At 62.3% G+C, this 16,391-nt stretch overlaps 1 protein-coding gene across 1 annotated transcript; it reads right to left on the bottom strand.

Annotated features, from left to right (window-relative positions):
* Positions 1–4,697: 4,697 nt before the first annotated feature.
* Positions 4,698–15,819, bottom strand: FBXO41 (F-box protein 41). The gene is made up of 12 exons (XM_069012292.1): positions 15,098–15,819; positions 11,720–11,948; positions 11,203–11,282; positions 10,792–11,102; positions 10,399–10,640; positions 9,924–10,039; positions 9,528–9,680; positions 7,748–7,843; positions 6,382–6,500; positions 5,826–5,984; positions 5,101–5,216; positions 4,698–4,760 (listed from the first exon to the last, which is right to left on the bottom strand). The coding sequence occupies exons 1-12, from the start codon at positions 15,817–15,819 to the stop codon at positions 4,698–4,700; spliced, it is 2,406 nt and encodes an 801-aa protein (XP_068868393.1).
* Between the last annotated feature and the right edge of the window lie 572 nt (positions 15,820–16,391).

A 16,391-nucleotide genomic window follows, 5' to 3' on the forward strand; every position in this document is an offset into this window, starting at 1 on the left:
CCCTGTGTCCCACTTTGTCCCAGTACCCTGTGATGCCAGACCAGTGGAGCCCACAGACCTGCAGAGGGAGTCAGGAGAACGCTTCCAGTAAGCCCCAAACAGCAACTGGTGTCACTGGTGTGGTGCTGGTGCGGGTCCAGTGTGACCACCGGGAGAGTGAAAACCCAGCTCGATCTCCAGAGTCTTTATTCAACACTGAATCATAAAATAGCTCTTTACACGCTTCGCTGGGGGTTGTTTCTCTGTAATTCTTTAAATACACATTGTTTACACTTGCCAAAGTTTCAAAGCAACAACATCAAAGTGCGTCTACAGGTGAGAGTTCCAACCAAAGTGCTAAAAACACGGACTCCCCCGGAGCCTCCCCTGCCCCACGCCCGGCTGCAGCCCCGTCCCAGCGCTCCCCCCTTCCAGGACATCATCTCCAGCAGACCTCGCACCAAGGGCCCGGTTTAGCATCCAGGGACCACGGGATGGGGGGGAAAAGGGATGTTTGGTTCTCCAGACACTGGCACATCGCTGCGGAAAGACTAAAATAGACCTAAATTTATATAGAGTTAAAAAAATAACTTGGGAGGCCACGGGAACCTTTGGGGAGGGGAGGTCGCTGTACAGGGCCCCTCGGGCTCTGCTCACGGAGCTGCTGCCGCCGTGCAGGGCTTTAGGGAATGATTCCAGCTCCTGCATCTATATATCTCTATTCTCTGCACTGATTATCTCCTCTGATTATCTCGAAGCAACTGTGCATCACCCCTTCGCTTCCCAAAAACTGCCCCACACCATTGCACCCACTTGTCCCCGGCCCCAACCTGCCTCGTTCCCCTCCACGGGGCTCAATCCCGAGGCTGCATTAGAAAATCCCTTTTTTTCCTTGCTTTTGGGCAGTTTTCCCTCCTCGCTGCTGCAGCAGCTTTTCCTCAGTGCTCTCCCACCCTCCCTGGGGATTATTTTGCCTCCCGCTCATGGGGAAGGCCCATCACCACCTCACAACACCCTGCAATGCTTCAGTCACAACAAACCGTCTCTGCTTCCCAAAATCTCCCTGCTCCCTGGGACTTTCTCCCTTTTAAAGTATTTTCTCATTTGGCACCAATTCCCAAATGGTTTTGCTCCACCCCAAGCTGCTGTTTCTCACCCCAAAATGAGGATGAAGCAATGCTCCAGCTCCTGGGCTGGGGCCTCCCATAAGAGCTAAGGAAAACATTTGTTAGCCACTTCAGGAGCCTTCACCAACACTTCTGGGGTTTTTTTTGTTCTGTTTTCCCTAAATCCAGGCTCTTCTGGAGGATCCAGCCAAGCCCCTGCCGTGGCTGTGCCCTTGGTGGCAGCAGGGACCAGGACACACATCGAGAACTGGGATAAAGAGGTTTAAAATCCTCCTTGGACAGCGTCAAGTTGGGGGTTCCCATTTCCCTCAATCCCTGACACCCTGGAGCCCCAGACCAGAGGGATAAGGCAGGAGGAGGCAGCTGATCCCCAGAGCATTCCTGGCTCCTGGGGGCTCGGAGCGTTGGAGGACGAGTGAAATCCTACACGAGGGAGACACAAAAACACGGATTTAGGATAGATTTGGCCCCCGAGCTGGCTTTGGTGATGTTGTTCCTCTTGAAATCCCTGACCAGCACCCAAATTCAGGCAAAGGGGAATGCCGGGAATGTCGGCCATGTGGAAACTTTGGGAAAACTCGTAAGAAAGAGAATGAATCTCCCCAAAACTGGTCCTGCAGGAGCCAGGCTCAGAACCACTGTCCATCCAAACTCTGCCAGCTCTGGCCATCCCTGTGACCCCAATCCTCTCCCAGATCCATGGATTTTACTGGGGATTGTCATCGCAGAGCCCCTCTGGCACTTCTCATAGGGGGCTGAGCTGAACGCACTGTGTGATTTCAAGGCTTTCCCAGGAAATTTGGTATTTCTGTGTTCCCATCACTTCCAGAGGCTCCGTGACCAGGGCGGTGGCTCCACGGCCGTGGGCAGCGTGGCCGGAGCATCCCGCAGGGGCCACGCGCCAGCAGGAGGGGGGGAAAGCAGCAGGGCAGGATCCATCTGACATTTCAGAGCCGTTAATGAGCTCGTTAACAAGCCGGGCAATTAGGAGCCACCAGGAGAGCCCTCGTTCCCACCATTCTTGTCAGTGCCAGCCGCCTTCATCCCCAGCTGAGGAGGAGGAGGAGGAGGAAGGCATCAATTCAAGCCCCAGTAAAACAGGGAGAAACCCTCACTTCCTATCTTCTGATCCTTGAACCTGCTCAAGGTCTTGTGTCATCAGAGGATTTTGTAGAAAGGTGGCTTTGCTGAGATGGGTTCTTGGGGAATGCCCCGAGGGGAGGCGATGGTTTGATCTGGTTTGGGGATGCACCAAAGCACCGAATGCAGGTGAGGGTCCTGCCCTGACTTCCAGAGCCCTGGTGGCAGCGGGGCTGGGGATGTCACAGAGCCACCCACGCCCCAACACCACCCCACACACGGCCACCGCTGGCATGGAAGGTTTCTCTGAGAATCCTCAACACCTCCCCTCTTTCCATCACCTCATCCTCGCCTTCGCCTCGGCCCCGAGGAGCCGGGACAGGGTCCTGGCGCCAGCAAACCCGGAGCAGCCACCTCCAGGCTTGGGCCACGAGAGTCTTTAAGCGTAGAGTGTATAAACATGCTGAGTATATAATTTTCCTTTAAAATCTTTTTTTTTTCCTTCTTCTCTTTATAGAAATAAATACTTGCTTTGTTTTTGTTTTTAAGGGAATTTTGCAAGTCCCTGCACTGTGGTGGTGACATCTCCACTGGGCCACGCTCCGGGACAGGGCCGGATGGTCCCCGGGGGTTGTAGCTTTGCTGGGTGGTTTTTTGCTGGTTGGGGCATCCCTTGCTCCTCTTGCCCCTGGGTTAGGAGTGTCCCAGCCTCCCCGGGGTGGAGGTAAACCCACGGTGGGCACGGCAGGGAGCTGCTCCCAGTACCGGGGAGCTCAGCCGTGGCGACGGGGTGGGATGCAGGAGTTTCTCGCAGGCATTTTCGGGCTCCCACATTTTGTGCATTCAGGGAGCAGCCTTCTCCTGGAAAGCTGCACCAGGAGGGGGAGCAGAGGCGCTTCCCTCGGGGTTATGGCCACAAAACCCTGACCGTTTGAGAGCAGACAGCGCAGGTGGGATGAAGGATGGGTGAAGGGTCTCCTGAGGCAGGGTGGAGATGCAGGGACTGCCTCCAGAGCCCCACCAGCCTCAGCGATTTGGGGGTGATTTTCCTTCGTCTGGGGATCCCCACGGGCTGCCTGGCAGCCCCAGCTGAGGTCAGCAGCTCTTGTGCCATGGATGAGGAATGTGGTGCTGGATCTGCAGCCTGGTTCCTCCTGGGGGATGCTCCCCGTGAGCCGCCCATGGCTCCGGGAGGGCTGGGGAGGGGACAGGCGCTGGGAGGGGTCTCCCCACAGCCACTCCGGCCAACGGGCACCAAAACCTCCAGCGCTGGTCCACAGAAGAGGGAAAAGCCCCAAATCCACTTTCCCAGTCGGTTCCTCTCTGCTCAGCCCGGTGGGTCCAAGGACACGGGCTGGGGCTGTGGGCAAGGCCGGGGTGTCCCCACTGCTGGCAGTGCTCTGATGGGTGTCCCCAACTCCAGGGACACCTCCTGGGACTTTCCCCCAGGGGGGAGGATGGAGACGCCTGACCCTGCTGGATGCCTTTCCAAAACCTTTTCCTATGGAAAAAGGGTATTTCGGGGATGATGATGCCCTTGCAGGCAGAGGACACTCGGAAGAAAACTCCGAAATAGACAATGGTGGCCGTAGACAAGGGTCAGCCAGGGCTGTTGGTTGGTGCTTTCCCCAGGATGATTTCAGGATAATCTGGCCAGGGTTTCTTCTTCAGGCTGCTCAGGAAGGCGATGGGATGGCAAACGTGAGTGTCCCGTGCCAGTCTCTCTCTCCACATGGGACAAGTGACCCCGGACAGAGTCCTGGTGGTGGGGACAGGAGCGTGACCCGTGTTCCTGGTGGACGAGGATTTTGGAGATGGTTTATTGCCTTGGCAGGAGGGTTTTGGTGGAGAGGAAGTGAGGCCAGAGACCTCTGGAAGAGCGCCCATCTCTCCTGGCGTCCTCTCAAAGCCCCCGAGGAGCAGCTCTGCCCTCAGGCTTGTGCTGCGGGGGCTGCTGGTTTCTGGGGGCATTCCCTTTGTCAAACACGGAATGGAAACGAGCAGAAACCCCGCGGGAAGGCCGGGCACTGTCTCCTGGGGAGGAGCAGACCCTTCCCACCCCACCTCTATCATCCCACGGAGAGGCCAGGCTGCAGCAGTGCCGAGCCCAGCGCTCTGCCAAGAGCCCCCGGAACAGGCCGAGCCAGCCTCAAATGGGCAGAGATCCCCCAAAACAGAGTTCGACAGAACAGCCATCCCCAAACGCGGATCCGTGGCGAGGAGCAGCCGCAGGGGTTCAACGCCATCTTCCCTCCTGGGAGAGAGCCTGGCCCTGGCTCTTGGGGCAGCCAAAAAATGTCCTTAAGTAGCACCTTCTCGCCCGCGAGCGGCCCCGGGATGGCCCCGGCTGCCGGTCCCGAAGCCTGCGAGAGTTTGGGGTTCCTTGTGCACGAGCCGGGGGGTCCCTGCTCCGGCCCCGGCCGCGGAGGAGCGGCCCACGCTGGGTTTGGTCTCAGGGGCCTCGGGCTCCGCTGGGCAGAGCAGGGAATGTGCTTTGGGTTCCCTGAAGGGCTAACAGCCTCCTTCCACCTTGATGTGTAAAATCTTGGAGAAGCCGGGTCTTTTCCTCAGGGCCTGGAAGAGGAGCAGAGCGTGGGGTCAGGGGGGAGCCAGCAGTGCCACTGCTCCATGGGGACAGGGAGGGAAAGGGGGAGCACCTCCAGCCCCTGCCTCGGGAAGGACACAGGTGAGAGAGAGAGAAGGGAATCCCTGCCACTGGAAGGACACAGGGCAAGGGAAGGAGGGGGGGGATAGCTCCAATTATCTCCAATCCCTGCCTCAGGACAGACATGGGGTGAGGGAGGGAGAGGAAGGAAAGAGGCAAGGGAGAGAGAGGGGGAACATTTCTGATCCCTGCCAGGGCAAGGACGCAGGGCTGGTGACACTCCTGTTAGCTGGGTCTGGGATCCTTCACCTGGAGTTTGTTCACCATTTCTTCAAACATCTTCCTGGCTTCGGGGCTGTGGGGCTCCTTGAAGTAGTCCACAATCCCCACCTGCACCACGATGGACTTCAGGTTCCGGCACACACCTGGGGGCACAGACACCTCCTGGATCTCCACGCCTGGGCACAGGCAGCTTCCCCAGGTCCCACCCTGTGCTTCTCAAGGCCTCTGTGTGTGGGGAATCCTCACCCTGAATGTGGAGGAGCCCTGGCCAAGGTCTGTGCAGGGATGGGCCGTGGGCTGTCTCTGGCTGCTCTGTCCCAAATCAGTGTCCTCCCACTTCCTTGGGAGTCCCTGACTCTGCCATCCAGAGGGGTGGGCTCCCAGCAAGTCCAGCCACAGTCACCTGAGCTGTGGCCACCAGGACAGACCCTCCTGAGGCTGTGGACCTCCTGCCCTGGCCAATGACTTGGGTTTGTCACAAACCTCAGGCGTGTCACAAACATTGAGGCCTTGGCTACACTGGGGGGACCAGGGAGGGAGCGGCTCCATCCTCCCTGCGGCTCGAGGCAAGATCAGCTCTCCTTGGCCCGTCCTTGGCAGGGGATGTTGGACCCCCTCTTAGACACCTTCCACCACAGAGCTCCCAGCACCCTCCAGCATCGGCAGCTCCCGCGGGTGGGGCAGGAGGGCCGGTCTGGCCCATGGGTCTGGGTCTCTGCTCAGGGGCTGCTGGCCCTGGCATCGCTACTCACTGTTGAAGTGCAGCAGGGCTTTGGGGGTCACCGGGGTGGACGTCAGCACCAGCATCTCCAGCCCCTTCAGCCCCTCCCGACACACCTCGGCAGCCACCTCCTGGTTGATCTCAGCCACGTGGTCCAGCTCCAGCACCTGCAGCCTCATGCAGTTCCGGGCTGCGGGGACACAGCATCCCCTGTCAGCATCCCACGGGGAAGGGACCAGGACAGGCAGGGGGAAGGGGGGTGGGAGGGATGGGTGGTACAAGCAGGGGCAGGGAGCACCCATGGACCTCGGGGTGGGTGAGCTTCTCCACTGAGATCCCCATGGAGCATCCCCCTGCCTACAGCAAGGGCCCGCTCCTTGCTCCATCCAAGAAGGAGGGAGGGGCTGCCCGGGGAGGTTTGGAGTCCCCACCCCTGGAGGTGTCCAGGGAAGGCCTGGACGTGGCACTCAGAGCTTTGGGCTGGGGACAAGGGGGGCATCGGGCACAGGGTGGACTCGGTGGTCCCAGAGATCTTTCCCAAGCCCAGTGATCCGTGCTGTGACCCCGCCACCCCGAGCGCTGCCTACCTAAGGACGCCAGTCCCTGCACGCCGCAGCCGGCCCCTCCGACGCCGAGCGCCCGCAGGTGGGGCCAGCAGCGCCCGATCATCTGCAGGCAGCGGTTGCTGAAGCGCGTCGGCTGCTGGCTGGGGACACGAGGGACAAGAGCTGGGGGTGGCACGGCTCAGTCCCCCCACCGCGGGCACGCCTGGGAGGGGTGCGGGATTGCGAGCTCTCCCGCCCCACCAGCCCGGGGGCCACCCTGGGGGAGGTGTCCCCGTGTGAGCAGCACCCGGGGCTGGGCTGCCACCGGGACAGGGCAGCTCTGTGTGCCCAGTGCCCCAGCCCTTGTCTGGAGCAGCTGTGGCTGCCCCTGGATCCCTGGCAGTGTCCCAGGCCAGGCTGGACATTGGGGCTGGGAGCAGCCTGGGACAGTGGGAGGTGTCCCTGCCATGGTGGGGGGGGGGGGGGGGTGCTGGAGGGGCTCCGAGGTCCCTTCCAACCCAAAGCATCCCATGATTCTGTGATTCCAACCTTGGAGACCCAAACCAGGCTCTGAACTCTGCTGCTTGCCCAGATCAAAGCAGCAGCAGGGCCTGGACCTTTGGCCCAGGTGGAGAGGCTGAAGTGCCCGGTGCTGCTTCCCCAGGGTAGATAGGAGCCACCCGGCCCTGGCACCCGGCCCTGGCACCCGGCCTGTCCTGCCGAGCCACCTCCCCTCTGTGGTGACACTGCCATGAACCTCCCAGACAAGAGCTACGCCCAGGGGACATTCCCAGGCACGGAGCTGTGTCCTGCTGCGTGAGCCATCAGCTGCCGAGCACCCAGACATTGTGGGGTGGAGGTGAGGCTCCAGCAGCATCTCCCCCGAAATGCTGTCCCAGAGTGAGAGCAGCTGCAGTCGCCCCTAAGCAGTGACACCCTTCCATCAACGTCCAGGCCCTGCAGGGCTGCTGCTGCTGAGCAGCGAGAGCTCAGACAGCCCTTTGATGTTCAGTGCCACCTCCCAGACCCATCACAGATCCCTTTCATCTCCGCAGTGAGCAGCCTCCCTGGGAACATTCCCGGCACAGCAGGGAGGGGCAGACACCCAGCAGCGCCCAGTTTTCACCGGGAGGGATGGGGCTGAGCCCCTGCTCTCCCGGACTGGGCTCCAGGATTGCTGCTCATCCCATGAAGACCCTCCCTAAGGAAATCAGGTTCTGGCACCCAATTTCTTTCCAGCACCTCACACTCAATGGCCTCCTCCTGACACAGTTCCATCCCTGGCAGTGTCCCAGGCCAGGCTGGACACTGGGGCTTGGAGCAGCCTGGCCCTGCCAAGGCAGGGGTGGCACTGGATGGGCTTTAAGGTCCCTTCCCACCCACCCCATTCTGTGATTCCATGCCTTACCAGGGATGCAGGGGTGCGACCTGGAGGGAGATGATGTCCCTGCAGCCTGCTCCAAGGGCCCAGATGACTTCATGGCCCACGGGGTCCGTGGAGCTCCTGGAACAACACAAGGAACACGTGGTGGCCCCACCAGCAGCGGTGCTGCCCCGGGGCTGGGTCTGCATCCCTCAGGGAGCTCCCTGGAGCAGCCAGAGGTCCCCATCTGGTCATTATTTACAGCCCAGGACCTGCCCCTGGAGCAGCCAGGCCTGACACCAACCAGTGCAGGAGGCTGGAGGCATTCCCGTCGGGAATGGTGCCTATGGATGTGCAACGGCAGAGCAGCGCAGAGGGTGAGGCTGAAGGTGAGGAGGGGGAGGGGAGGCTGGAGGGGAGGCTGAACACGGAAGGTGAGCTGGAGGTGCATCTTCCGGAGGCAAAGGTGACAGGGAGAGACTGCCAGGCCGGGTGTCCCTGCAGGGCACACTGGGCTGGTGTCCCTTGCCGCCTGCCCGGCCTGGATGGGGACGGTGCCAGGGGCTGGGAAGGGTCCCAGCCAGGGGCAGGGGCTGCTCCGCGGGCTCTGCCCCTGCTCTGCAGTGGTGCCACCGTGGCTGTAGGTGGCTCTTGGCCACGTGTCACTGCAGGGGTTTGCTGTGGCTCCTCCTCGGTGCCTTTGGAGGTACCAGGAGAGGCCTCCTGGGATGCTGCTCGACCCGGGCAGCGATTGGGGCAGGTGTGGGTTCATTGTGAGCTGGGGTGGAGCCCAGCAGCGAGGAGAGGTGTCAGAGAGCACCATCCTGGTGCCACCAGCCCAAACAGAGTCCCTCAGCTCTCCCACCACACCAGGAGCCTTCCAGGGTCTGAGGCTGCGTTTCCCAAGTCTAAGCGCCCCACTTCAGAACTTCAAGCAAGCCTAAAAATAAGGCTGGGTGTTATCTCAAGTGCTTCACACATCTCTGCTGGAGCAGGGTGCCAAGAGCAGCAGGTTCATCAGAGTGTGAGTCACAGGCACAGCTCAGGATGCACCAGGAGAGCTTGGACTTGATCCGCTGCCCTTGGAAGAGCTGATGGAGCAGCCTTGGAATTAAACCTGGCAGCTCTGGGCTCTCTCCTGTCTCGTGGTGTGGGTCAGACCCAGGTCTGGGGTCCACACCGGGGGGGTGGCTAGATGTGCTGTCCCACCAAGGACCATCCTCCTGGAGGGTGGAGGGAAGGCCAGTCCTGTCTCTATGGGAGGCAGAGCCTCTTCAGAAGGTGGCCAAGACTGAGTGGTCAGTGATGCCCTTCAGGACCTGTGACCTCCTCCAGGATCATCATGGGTCTTGTGTCCTTGACTCAGGCAAGGTGTCCAAGTTGGCTCTTCACTGTCCCATGGCAGAGCTGTTCCTCCCTCCCAGGAGGGAGGGACCCCGAGCCTCTTCTCCCCATTAGAATCCTTCATCAGGGTGTGACAGCCAGGGGGGACCTCACTGGCACCTCCTCCTCACCCTTCTCTAACACAAGGTGGTGTCTCCTTGCCAAGACCCCAGTCACGCCTCCAGCCAGGATGAGATTGGTAACAGGACACTGGGAATGGAGCTGGAAGTGAAACACCTGCATGGGGACAACCTGGAAGGGGATGGGAGTTGCAGGGACAGCTGGCACTGGGGACACTGGGGTGGGGCCATGGAAAGGTGGGTCCTTCACACCTGGACAGGTGGGCTGTGCTCTGCCAGGGAATGGGGGTGAGCCCCGCACACCCCGTGGGCATTCCCGGCCTTGTCCCAGTGCTGTGGCGGGAGCTGGTGGCCGTCCTTACCGGTAGGTGACCGCCTGCAGGGCCCGGCAGTAGCAGCTGGCGAGCCAGAGCGAGCGGTCGGTCAGCACGTTGGGGCAGTGCGAGATGCGCAGGATCAGCAGGTTGCTGCCCGTCGCCTTCAGCAGCGACTCCAGCCCCGCTTCCAGGCAGCCCCTGCCAGGACAGAGGCAGGGTCAGGCACAGGGGCCCACGCTCACCCTCCCCAGGGCCTCTCCAGGACGGTGACACGTCCCGTGGGCATCCGTGGCTCCAGGACGCCCAAAACCCACAGCCGGAGCTGGTGTGCATTGGGGTCCAACATGGAACGGGTGTCGGGGCTCATGGAGCTGCAGCAGCATCCGTGGGGAGCAGCAGCTCCGGCTGTGGGAGGAGGGACACGGGGACACGGGCACTCACCGTGTGCTCTTCATGTAATCCTCCTTGCTCTCCTTCTTGCCCCGCTGGCGCGGCTTCAGGTTTTGGAGGGTGAGGGAATGCATCTGTGTGCACCACTGGGACAGCATGGCCAGGAACTGGGGCACAGGGGTGGCTGTCACTGACAGGGACACCCCGGCACGTCCCACCCCTGGCAGAAACGTGTGAAGAGGCACATACGAGGCCATGGCAGAGCGTGTGCCACAAAATCACGGCTGTGACCACAAAATCACGGCTGTGACCACAGAAGCACATGAACACCTGTGCAGGTGGGAGCTCCTGCCCTCGAGCATTCACCTGTGCACCTGCACCACCTCCAGCACCGGAGCAAGTGTCCCCCTGTGTCCCCCCATGACCGTAACAGCACAACCATCCTGACCACCAAGGAGATGCTTGCACAGCTCTACTCTTCTGGAAGAAAGGCCTCCCCCCAGGCAGTGCCACCCCTCCCCAGTACCTTGGAGGACACCCTGGCGTTCTCCAGCAGCACCCGTGTCCACACGGCCGGGTGCCGGGCCACGAACTTCCAGTCCTTGCACACCTCGGCCGCGCGCAGCAGGGTCTTGGTGTCCAGGTAGGTGAAGATGCAGAAGAGAGCCGCCCGCATCTTGAGGATCTCGGGGCTGATGACCTCGCTGGAGTGGCCCGGGCTGCCCCGCTCCAGCCGGCACACCTTGCCCCCGGCCCCCTCGGGCCTGCCTGTGGGACACCCGGCATCCGTGGCCACTGGTGCACGGGAGAACAGCGGGTAAGGGAAGCTCCATCCCTGTTCCCAACTTCCAACCGCCCCACCCTCCACCTCCCGACCTCCCCACCCTCCCACCCCCAGAAGACCCCGCAGTGCTCTCACCCGTCAGCCGGCAGCTGCCAGGGGGCCGGGACACGGCAGATCCCGGTGCCTCCGGCTCCCAGCCCTCGGCCTCCGACTCGGTGGTGCGGGAGCCCACGTCGGACACGTCGCCCTCCTCGCCCTCGGTGCTGTTGCGGTAGGGCCGGCGGTGCCAGTTCTGGATGGCCTGGCGGCGCAGCCCCGAGCCCCGCGCGCCGTCCCGGGCCGCGTACGGGTGTCCGTCCGCCGTGTCGTCCGTGGGACACGGCTCCGCGCTGTCGCTGTCGTAGCACCCCGAGCTCTGCGACACGGCCTTGGCCCGGCTCGAGGCCCTGGGGACGGGGATGTCCGACCTCAGGGCTCGCCGGGGTGTGCGGCCCCTTCCCATCATCCCGTTAAAATCCCGAAGAGGCGGCAGGGACGGGCACTCACCCGGTGCTGGAGGAGGAGCGCTGGTTGGACACGCCGTAGGGACCGTGCACGGCCACGCCCGGCCCCGGGTGCCGCTCTCTCTGCAGGGACAGGGGACAAGAGGAGCCAACGTGGCACAGCCCGCCGTGTGTGAGGCGCAGCCGAGGGAGGGGACCCCGCTAACCCACCGGTGCCGGCTGCGTTCCGAGGGGACACCCTCACCCAGCGGGATGCAGAGCGGCATCTCCAGCACCGCCCAGGCCACGGGAGCACCGACCCACTGAGAAGCAACTTCCCTTTGGGATCCCCCACCCGGGATTACCCATTTCCCGTGGCGAGGAGATGGGGTACCTCCACCGCCCCGCTCGGCCCCTGGCAGAGGAGAGCCGGGGGCGCATTCCCGAAGCCGAGGGTGAATTCCTAAAGCCGGGGGCGCATTCCCGAAGCTGCGAACGCACTCCCGAAGCCGAGGGTGCATTCCCAAAACTGAGGGGAGATTCCCGAAGCCGCGGGCGCGTTCCCGAAGCCGTGCCCGTGCCTGTGCCCGCAGAGGTACCGGTCGGGCGATGGCCTTGGTGGCCGGGGTGCCGCAGCGCCCCAGGCTCCCGTTGGGGGTGGTGCCGCAGCTGCTGCTGATGATCTGGAGCTGCTTCTCGGCGCGGTCGGCGCGGTCCAGCAGCTCCTCGATGAAGTGCTGCAGCCGCACCTTGGCGTTGGCCTCCCGCGCCGCCGTCTCCTTCAGGAACTGGTCGATCTGCAGCACCTCCCTGGCGGAGGGAGCCGCGGTGACACCCCGGTGCTGCCCACCCCTCCCTGCTCAGCACCCCCGTCCTCGTGTCCCAGCTGGGACCGGGGTCAGGAATGCTCGTGCACACCCGGATTGTTCCATCCTCAGCCCGCTCCGGGCCAGTGCCAGCCCAGGGGCTCCCGGGGTGGGCTGGGGCAGGACAGGGGTGAAGGGATGCTCCCAGCAGGCGGGGGGGATGTTGCCGCCTTGTTTTAGGGGTGAAGTGACATCCCCTGCGCCTCATCTGTTGCTCCCAGGACTGGAATCAGGCTCCTGAGCACGATGGAGCAGAGGGAAGAGGAGGATGATGGTGTGGCAGGGTGAGGGAGGAGGATGGCAGTGATGTCCTGCCTCACTCAGGACAGACTTAGGAAAGTCCTTAAGAGCAGTCTGGCACCCCTAAACGCTGCTCAGCCCCAATCCCTGTTCAGCCCAGTGGTTGCAGGGCCCCGGCTCCCTCATTAACACATTAATTAGCAGGTGCTCTGGAGCTCTGAGACTGCGGAAGGGCTGTTTCCCCCAGAATGTGGCCAGCCCCGGGGTGCAGTGTGACAGCAGCTCCATGACCCGAGCTGACCCCACCCCACCACGAACACCTGGGTAAGCACATGCAGACACAGGCACAGACACACCCGTGAGCCCACACTGCCCAAACCACACGTGGCCACCACACCCCTGCAGATGGATGTGCCCCGTGAGCACCCAGGCGTGCACCAGGTACACACACACACACAGAGAGACCCCTGTCCCGCACACCTGAGCACCCCACACACCTCCAGGAGAGCACAAATCCAGCGCACAGCTGGGCACACACAGCCAGGCAGCATCAGGAGGGTGGGCAGGCCCTGGCACAGGGTGCCCAGAGCAGCTGGGGCTGCCCCTGGATCCCTGGCAGTGCCCAAGGCCAGGCTGGACATTGGGGCTGGGAGCAGCCTGGGACAGTGGGAGGTGTCCCTGCCCATGGCACACCCACGGGATGAGCTTTAAGGTCCCTTCCAACCCAACCCATTCCGTGACTCCATGCCCACCCACGTGCCCTCCCCTGGCACGGGCACAGCTGCTCACACCTCGCGGCTGATGGTGCACACCCACACACACACAACTGCTCACACCTCCCCTCAGGAGCCCCTGGAGAGGCACAAACACAGCTCTGCACGTCTGTCTGAGGCACACCTGACCTCGGACAGGACCATGCACACCTGGACACACAAACCCGGCCACAGAAACCCAGCCACTCACACCAGCCTCGGACACCTGATCACACACACCTGACCTCTGACCCCTGGCCGTGCACACCTGGCCTCGGACACCTGGACACAATGATCTGCTCAGAAGCACAAAGGAAAAGGAGGGGCAGCCCTTAGTGACATCATTCCTGCTGCTGGCTATCAATTACCAATTAATCACCAATTAATTACCAATTAATTTCTCCCCAACCTGCTGCTTGCAGGGCTGAGCCTGGGAGCTCTGGGGATGCTCTGGGAAGGCTCCTGGAAGGGGCCCCAGGGGATTTGGAAGGCAAATGTGGAGCTGGACAGCAGCTGTAAGGTGATGCTGATGGTTATCGCCTGCGTCTCTCCCATTCCCATGGGCTGGGTGGAAAAACACCCCTGGCAAAGGAAACGGAGCCCAGCAGCCAAGGGTCTCCCAGGAGGACAACGGCTTCATGGTGTCTTGGAGCTGGCAGGGCTGGGAAATGCCCCCACAGTGTTTTCAGGGAAGGCTTTGCTGATTCAAACAATTTCTGATTACCTCCCCACATCTGGGGAAAGCCTCCTCTCACCATCAGCGCTTCCCACACCCTCCCTGCAACCTCACAAGGGAGTTTGTCCCTTGGGGTGGAGGAGTTTGGGGACTGCTGGGGACAGTCGAGGGGCAGGAGGGTTTCCCTGAGGAATGGGAGGCCCAGGAGGCAGTTTTGGGGCATAAACCCAGGGTTTTAGGTGGTAACAATGTCCAGGCTCCACCAAGAGACATTTGCCCCTCTATTTACCCTGTCTGGCTGTCTCCAGGCCCTGCTCCAGACTCATCCACGCTGGTGTCCCTCATTCCACCACCACATATCCCCAGGGTGCCCCTGGACAACACCCACGGGGCAGCTGATGGCAGCCCCCAAACCCCCCACTGCCTGTCCCTTAACTGTGCCCCCAAACCTGGAGGTGTCCTTATCCAGCCCCAGGGTCACCCCGCTCCTCACCCGGGACATCCGCCCACCCTGGGAGCCCCGTTTCTGAGCCAGGTCATTCTTTTGGAGTCAAAGTCATTCACAAGTGTGCAGAGGATGATGGGAATCAAGACAATTCCTTGAGGAATCGCAGCAGTGCTCCCAGCCCAGCTCAGCCACGGCTGTCCCCCACTAACTCCTCACTGACCTTCTGGGCCCCTCCAGATTTGCTAAAACTCCTGAGGAGCAAGGTCTGGTTTGCTTGGGCAGCACTGATGGGCAGAATGACCCAGCGCTGGACTGGAGGGAAACTCGGGAGCAGTGTTGGGGTGGGCAGGGGGTGTTGGGGGGGAATATGGGACGGAAATGAGGATGAGAGTGTCCCAGTCTCAACAGCAGATGGAGGTGGTACTGCTTGGGCTGCCCCATGCTCCCTCTGGGAGAAAAACCTGGAATTTGGCATGGCCACGACAGGGGGTGGGAATAAGGTGGGATTTAAGGTTCCTTCAACCCAAATCAGTCTGTGACTCGGTGATCCCCAGCCTGGCCGTGTCCTGGAGCACCAGGGGCTCTGGGACAAGGTCTGGCTTGTCATGACCCAGCCATGGAGGGGCCCAGGTCTGTGTGGGCACTGAGTGGGTGGGAGAAGATGCAGAACCTGCTGAGGGCTGATGCTGCTGGGCATCACCAAGGGGCTGTGCCTGAGCCCTGGCCCTGAGGGTTTGGAGGTGATGCTGGGCTCCTCTGGACTTATGGAATGGCCTGGATTGGAAGCGACCTTAAAGCCCATCTCATTCCACCCCCTGCCATGGGCAGGGACACCTTCCACTATCCCAGGGTGCTCCAAGCCCTGTCCAACTGGCCTTGAACCCTCCAGGGATGGGGCAGCCCCAGCTTCTCCAGGAGTCACTGCCAGGCACCCCTTTCCCCCCACCCTGAGGCTGGGACAGGGACAAAGGACTCACTGTTGCTTCCGAGTGAGCTCCTGCTCCTTCTGCACCAGGTCCTGCTTGAGGGACGCCAGCATCTCCACGCTGACGTCCACCTGGCGGGACAGCTCCGACGCCCGGTCCTCCAGCTCCTGCTTCTCCCGGCTCAGCCGCAGGCTCTCCTGCTTGGCCTTCTCCAGCTCCGAGCTCTTGCGGTCCAGCTCCACCTGGAGCCGGCCCACCTGCGAGGCGATCTTCTGCTCCACCTCCTCCGTCAGCTTCTCCAGCCGCTTGTCCACCTCCAGCTTCTCAAAGGCACGGATCTTCAGGCGGGCCAGGCCCTCCTCGTAGGCCGTGTCCATGGTGGCTGGCGGGGCGGGTGCGGGCGCCACGGCCTTGCCCCGGGTGAAGATCTCGGTCAGCGGGATCTCGATCTCGTGGACATAGCGGGGCGAGGGCGACGAGGACGGGGCCGGCTCCAGCTCGTCGGCGGGGACCAGGTCGCAGGAGAAGCGCTGGTCCTTGCCCTGGAAGGAGGTGCTCTCAAAGTAGTCCCTGCGGGCGGCCGGGGTCAGCAGGGCCCCGTCGGCGGCCAGCGGGAAGACGGCGGCATCGCAGATGCTGTTGGTCTTGGAGAGCACGTAGAGGGTCTCGTAGGTGTGGTTGTACTCCAGGTGCGCGCGCAGCGAGGACAGGCTGCGGAAGCGCTTGTGCTCGCCGCAGCGCGGACACCGGTACGGCAGGTCCAGCGAGGCCATCGCTCAGCTCTGCTCCCCGGCGCGGGGCACCCGCGGGGCCCCGCTCATGGCGCGGCGCAGACGCTCCGGGGACACGCGGGGGACGCCGGGGAGCCCCCGGCAGAGGGGTGGCGGCTCCGCCGGGACATGGCGTGGGGACGGCCCGGGATGGAAGGGGGATCCGACAATCCTCGAGGGGATCCGGCAATCCTCAGGGGGGTGTCAGCGTCGGGCGGTGCCGGGCGCTGGAAGAGATGGGGGTCAGTGCTATTGGGATGGGGGGCCCCAAAAATCCCTCCCTGGTCCTTCCTCTGGGTCCCCTCTGTGCCTCCATCCCACCCCCTCCTGTTCCTCCCACCCACACACATCCCTTGGGAGGGCACATGGCTAAAGAAGGTGCAGAGCCCCTGGGAATGTGCAGAACCCTGGGAATGGGCAGAACCCTTGGGAAGCTCCAGAACCATTGGGAAGCTCCACAACCCCTGTGAAGACCCACAGCTTTTGGGAAGCTCCACAGCCCTTGGGAAGGCCTGCAACTCCTGGACTCAATGACCTTAGAGGTGTTTTCCAACCTGAATGATTCTGTGGTTCTA

The sequence above is a fragment of the Aphelocoma coerulescens genome, chromosome 4, assembly GCF_041296385.1.
Source record: "Aphelocoma coerulescens isolate FSJ_1873_10779 chromosome 4, UR_Acoe_1.0, whole genome shotgun sequence".
Classification (NCBI taxonomy): domain Eukaryota; kingdom Metazoa; phylum Chordata; class Aves; order Passeriformes; family Corvidae; genus Aphelocoma; species Aphelocoma coerulescens.

Coding starts and splice junctions, on each gene's coding strand:
- FBXO41 (XM_069012292.1), bottom strand. CDS start 15,819: ATGGCCTCGCTGGACCTGCCGTACCGGTGTCCGCGCTGCGGCGAGCAC. Junction 9,681..9,923: donor GATTACATGAAGAGCACACG/GTGAGTGCCCGT, acceptor CTGTCCTGGCAG/GGGCTGCCTGGAAGCGGGGC. Junction 7,844..9,527: donor CTGCAGGCGGTCACCTACCG/GTAAGGACGGCC, acceptor GTGTTGTTCCAG/GAGCTCCACGGACCCCGTGG.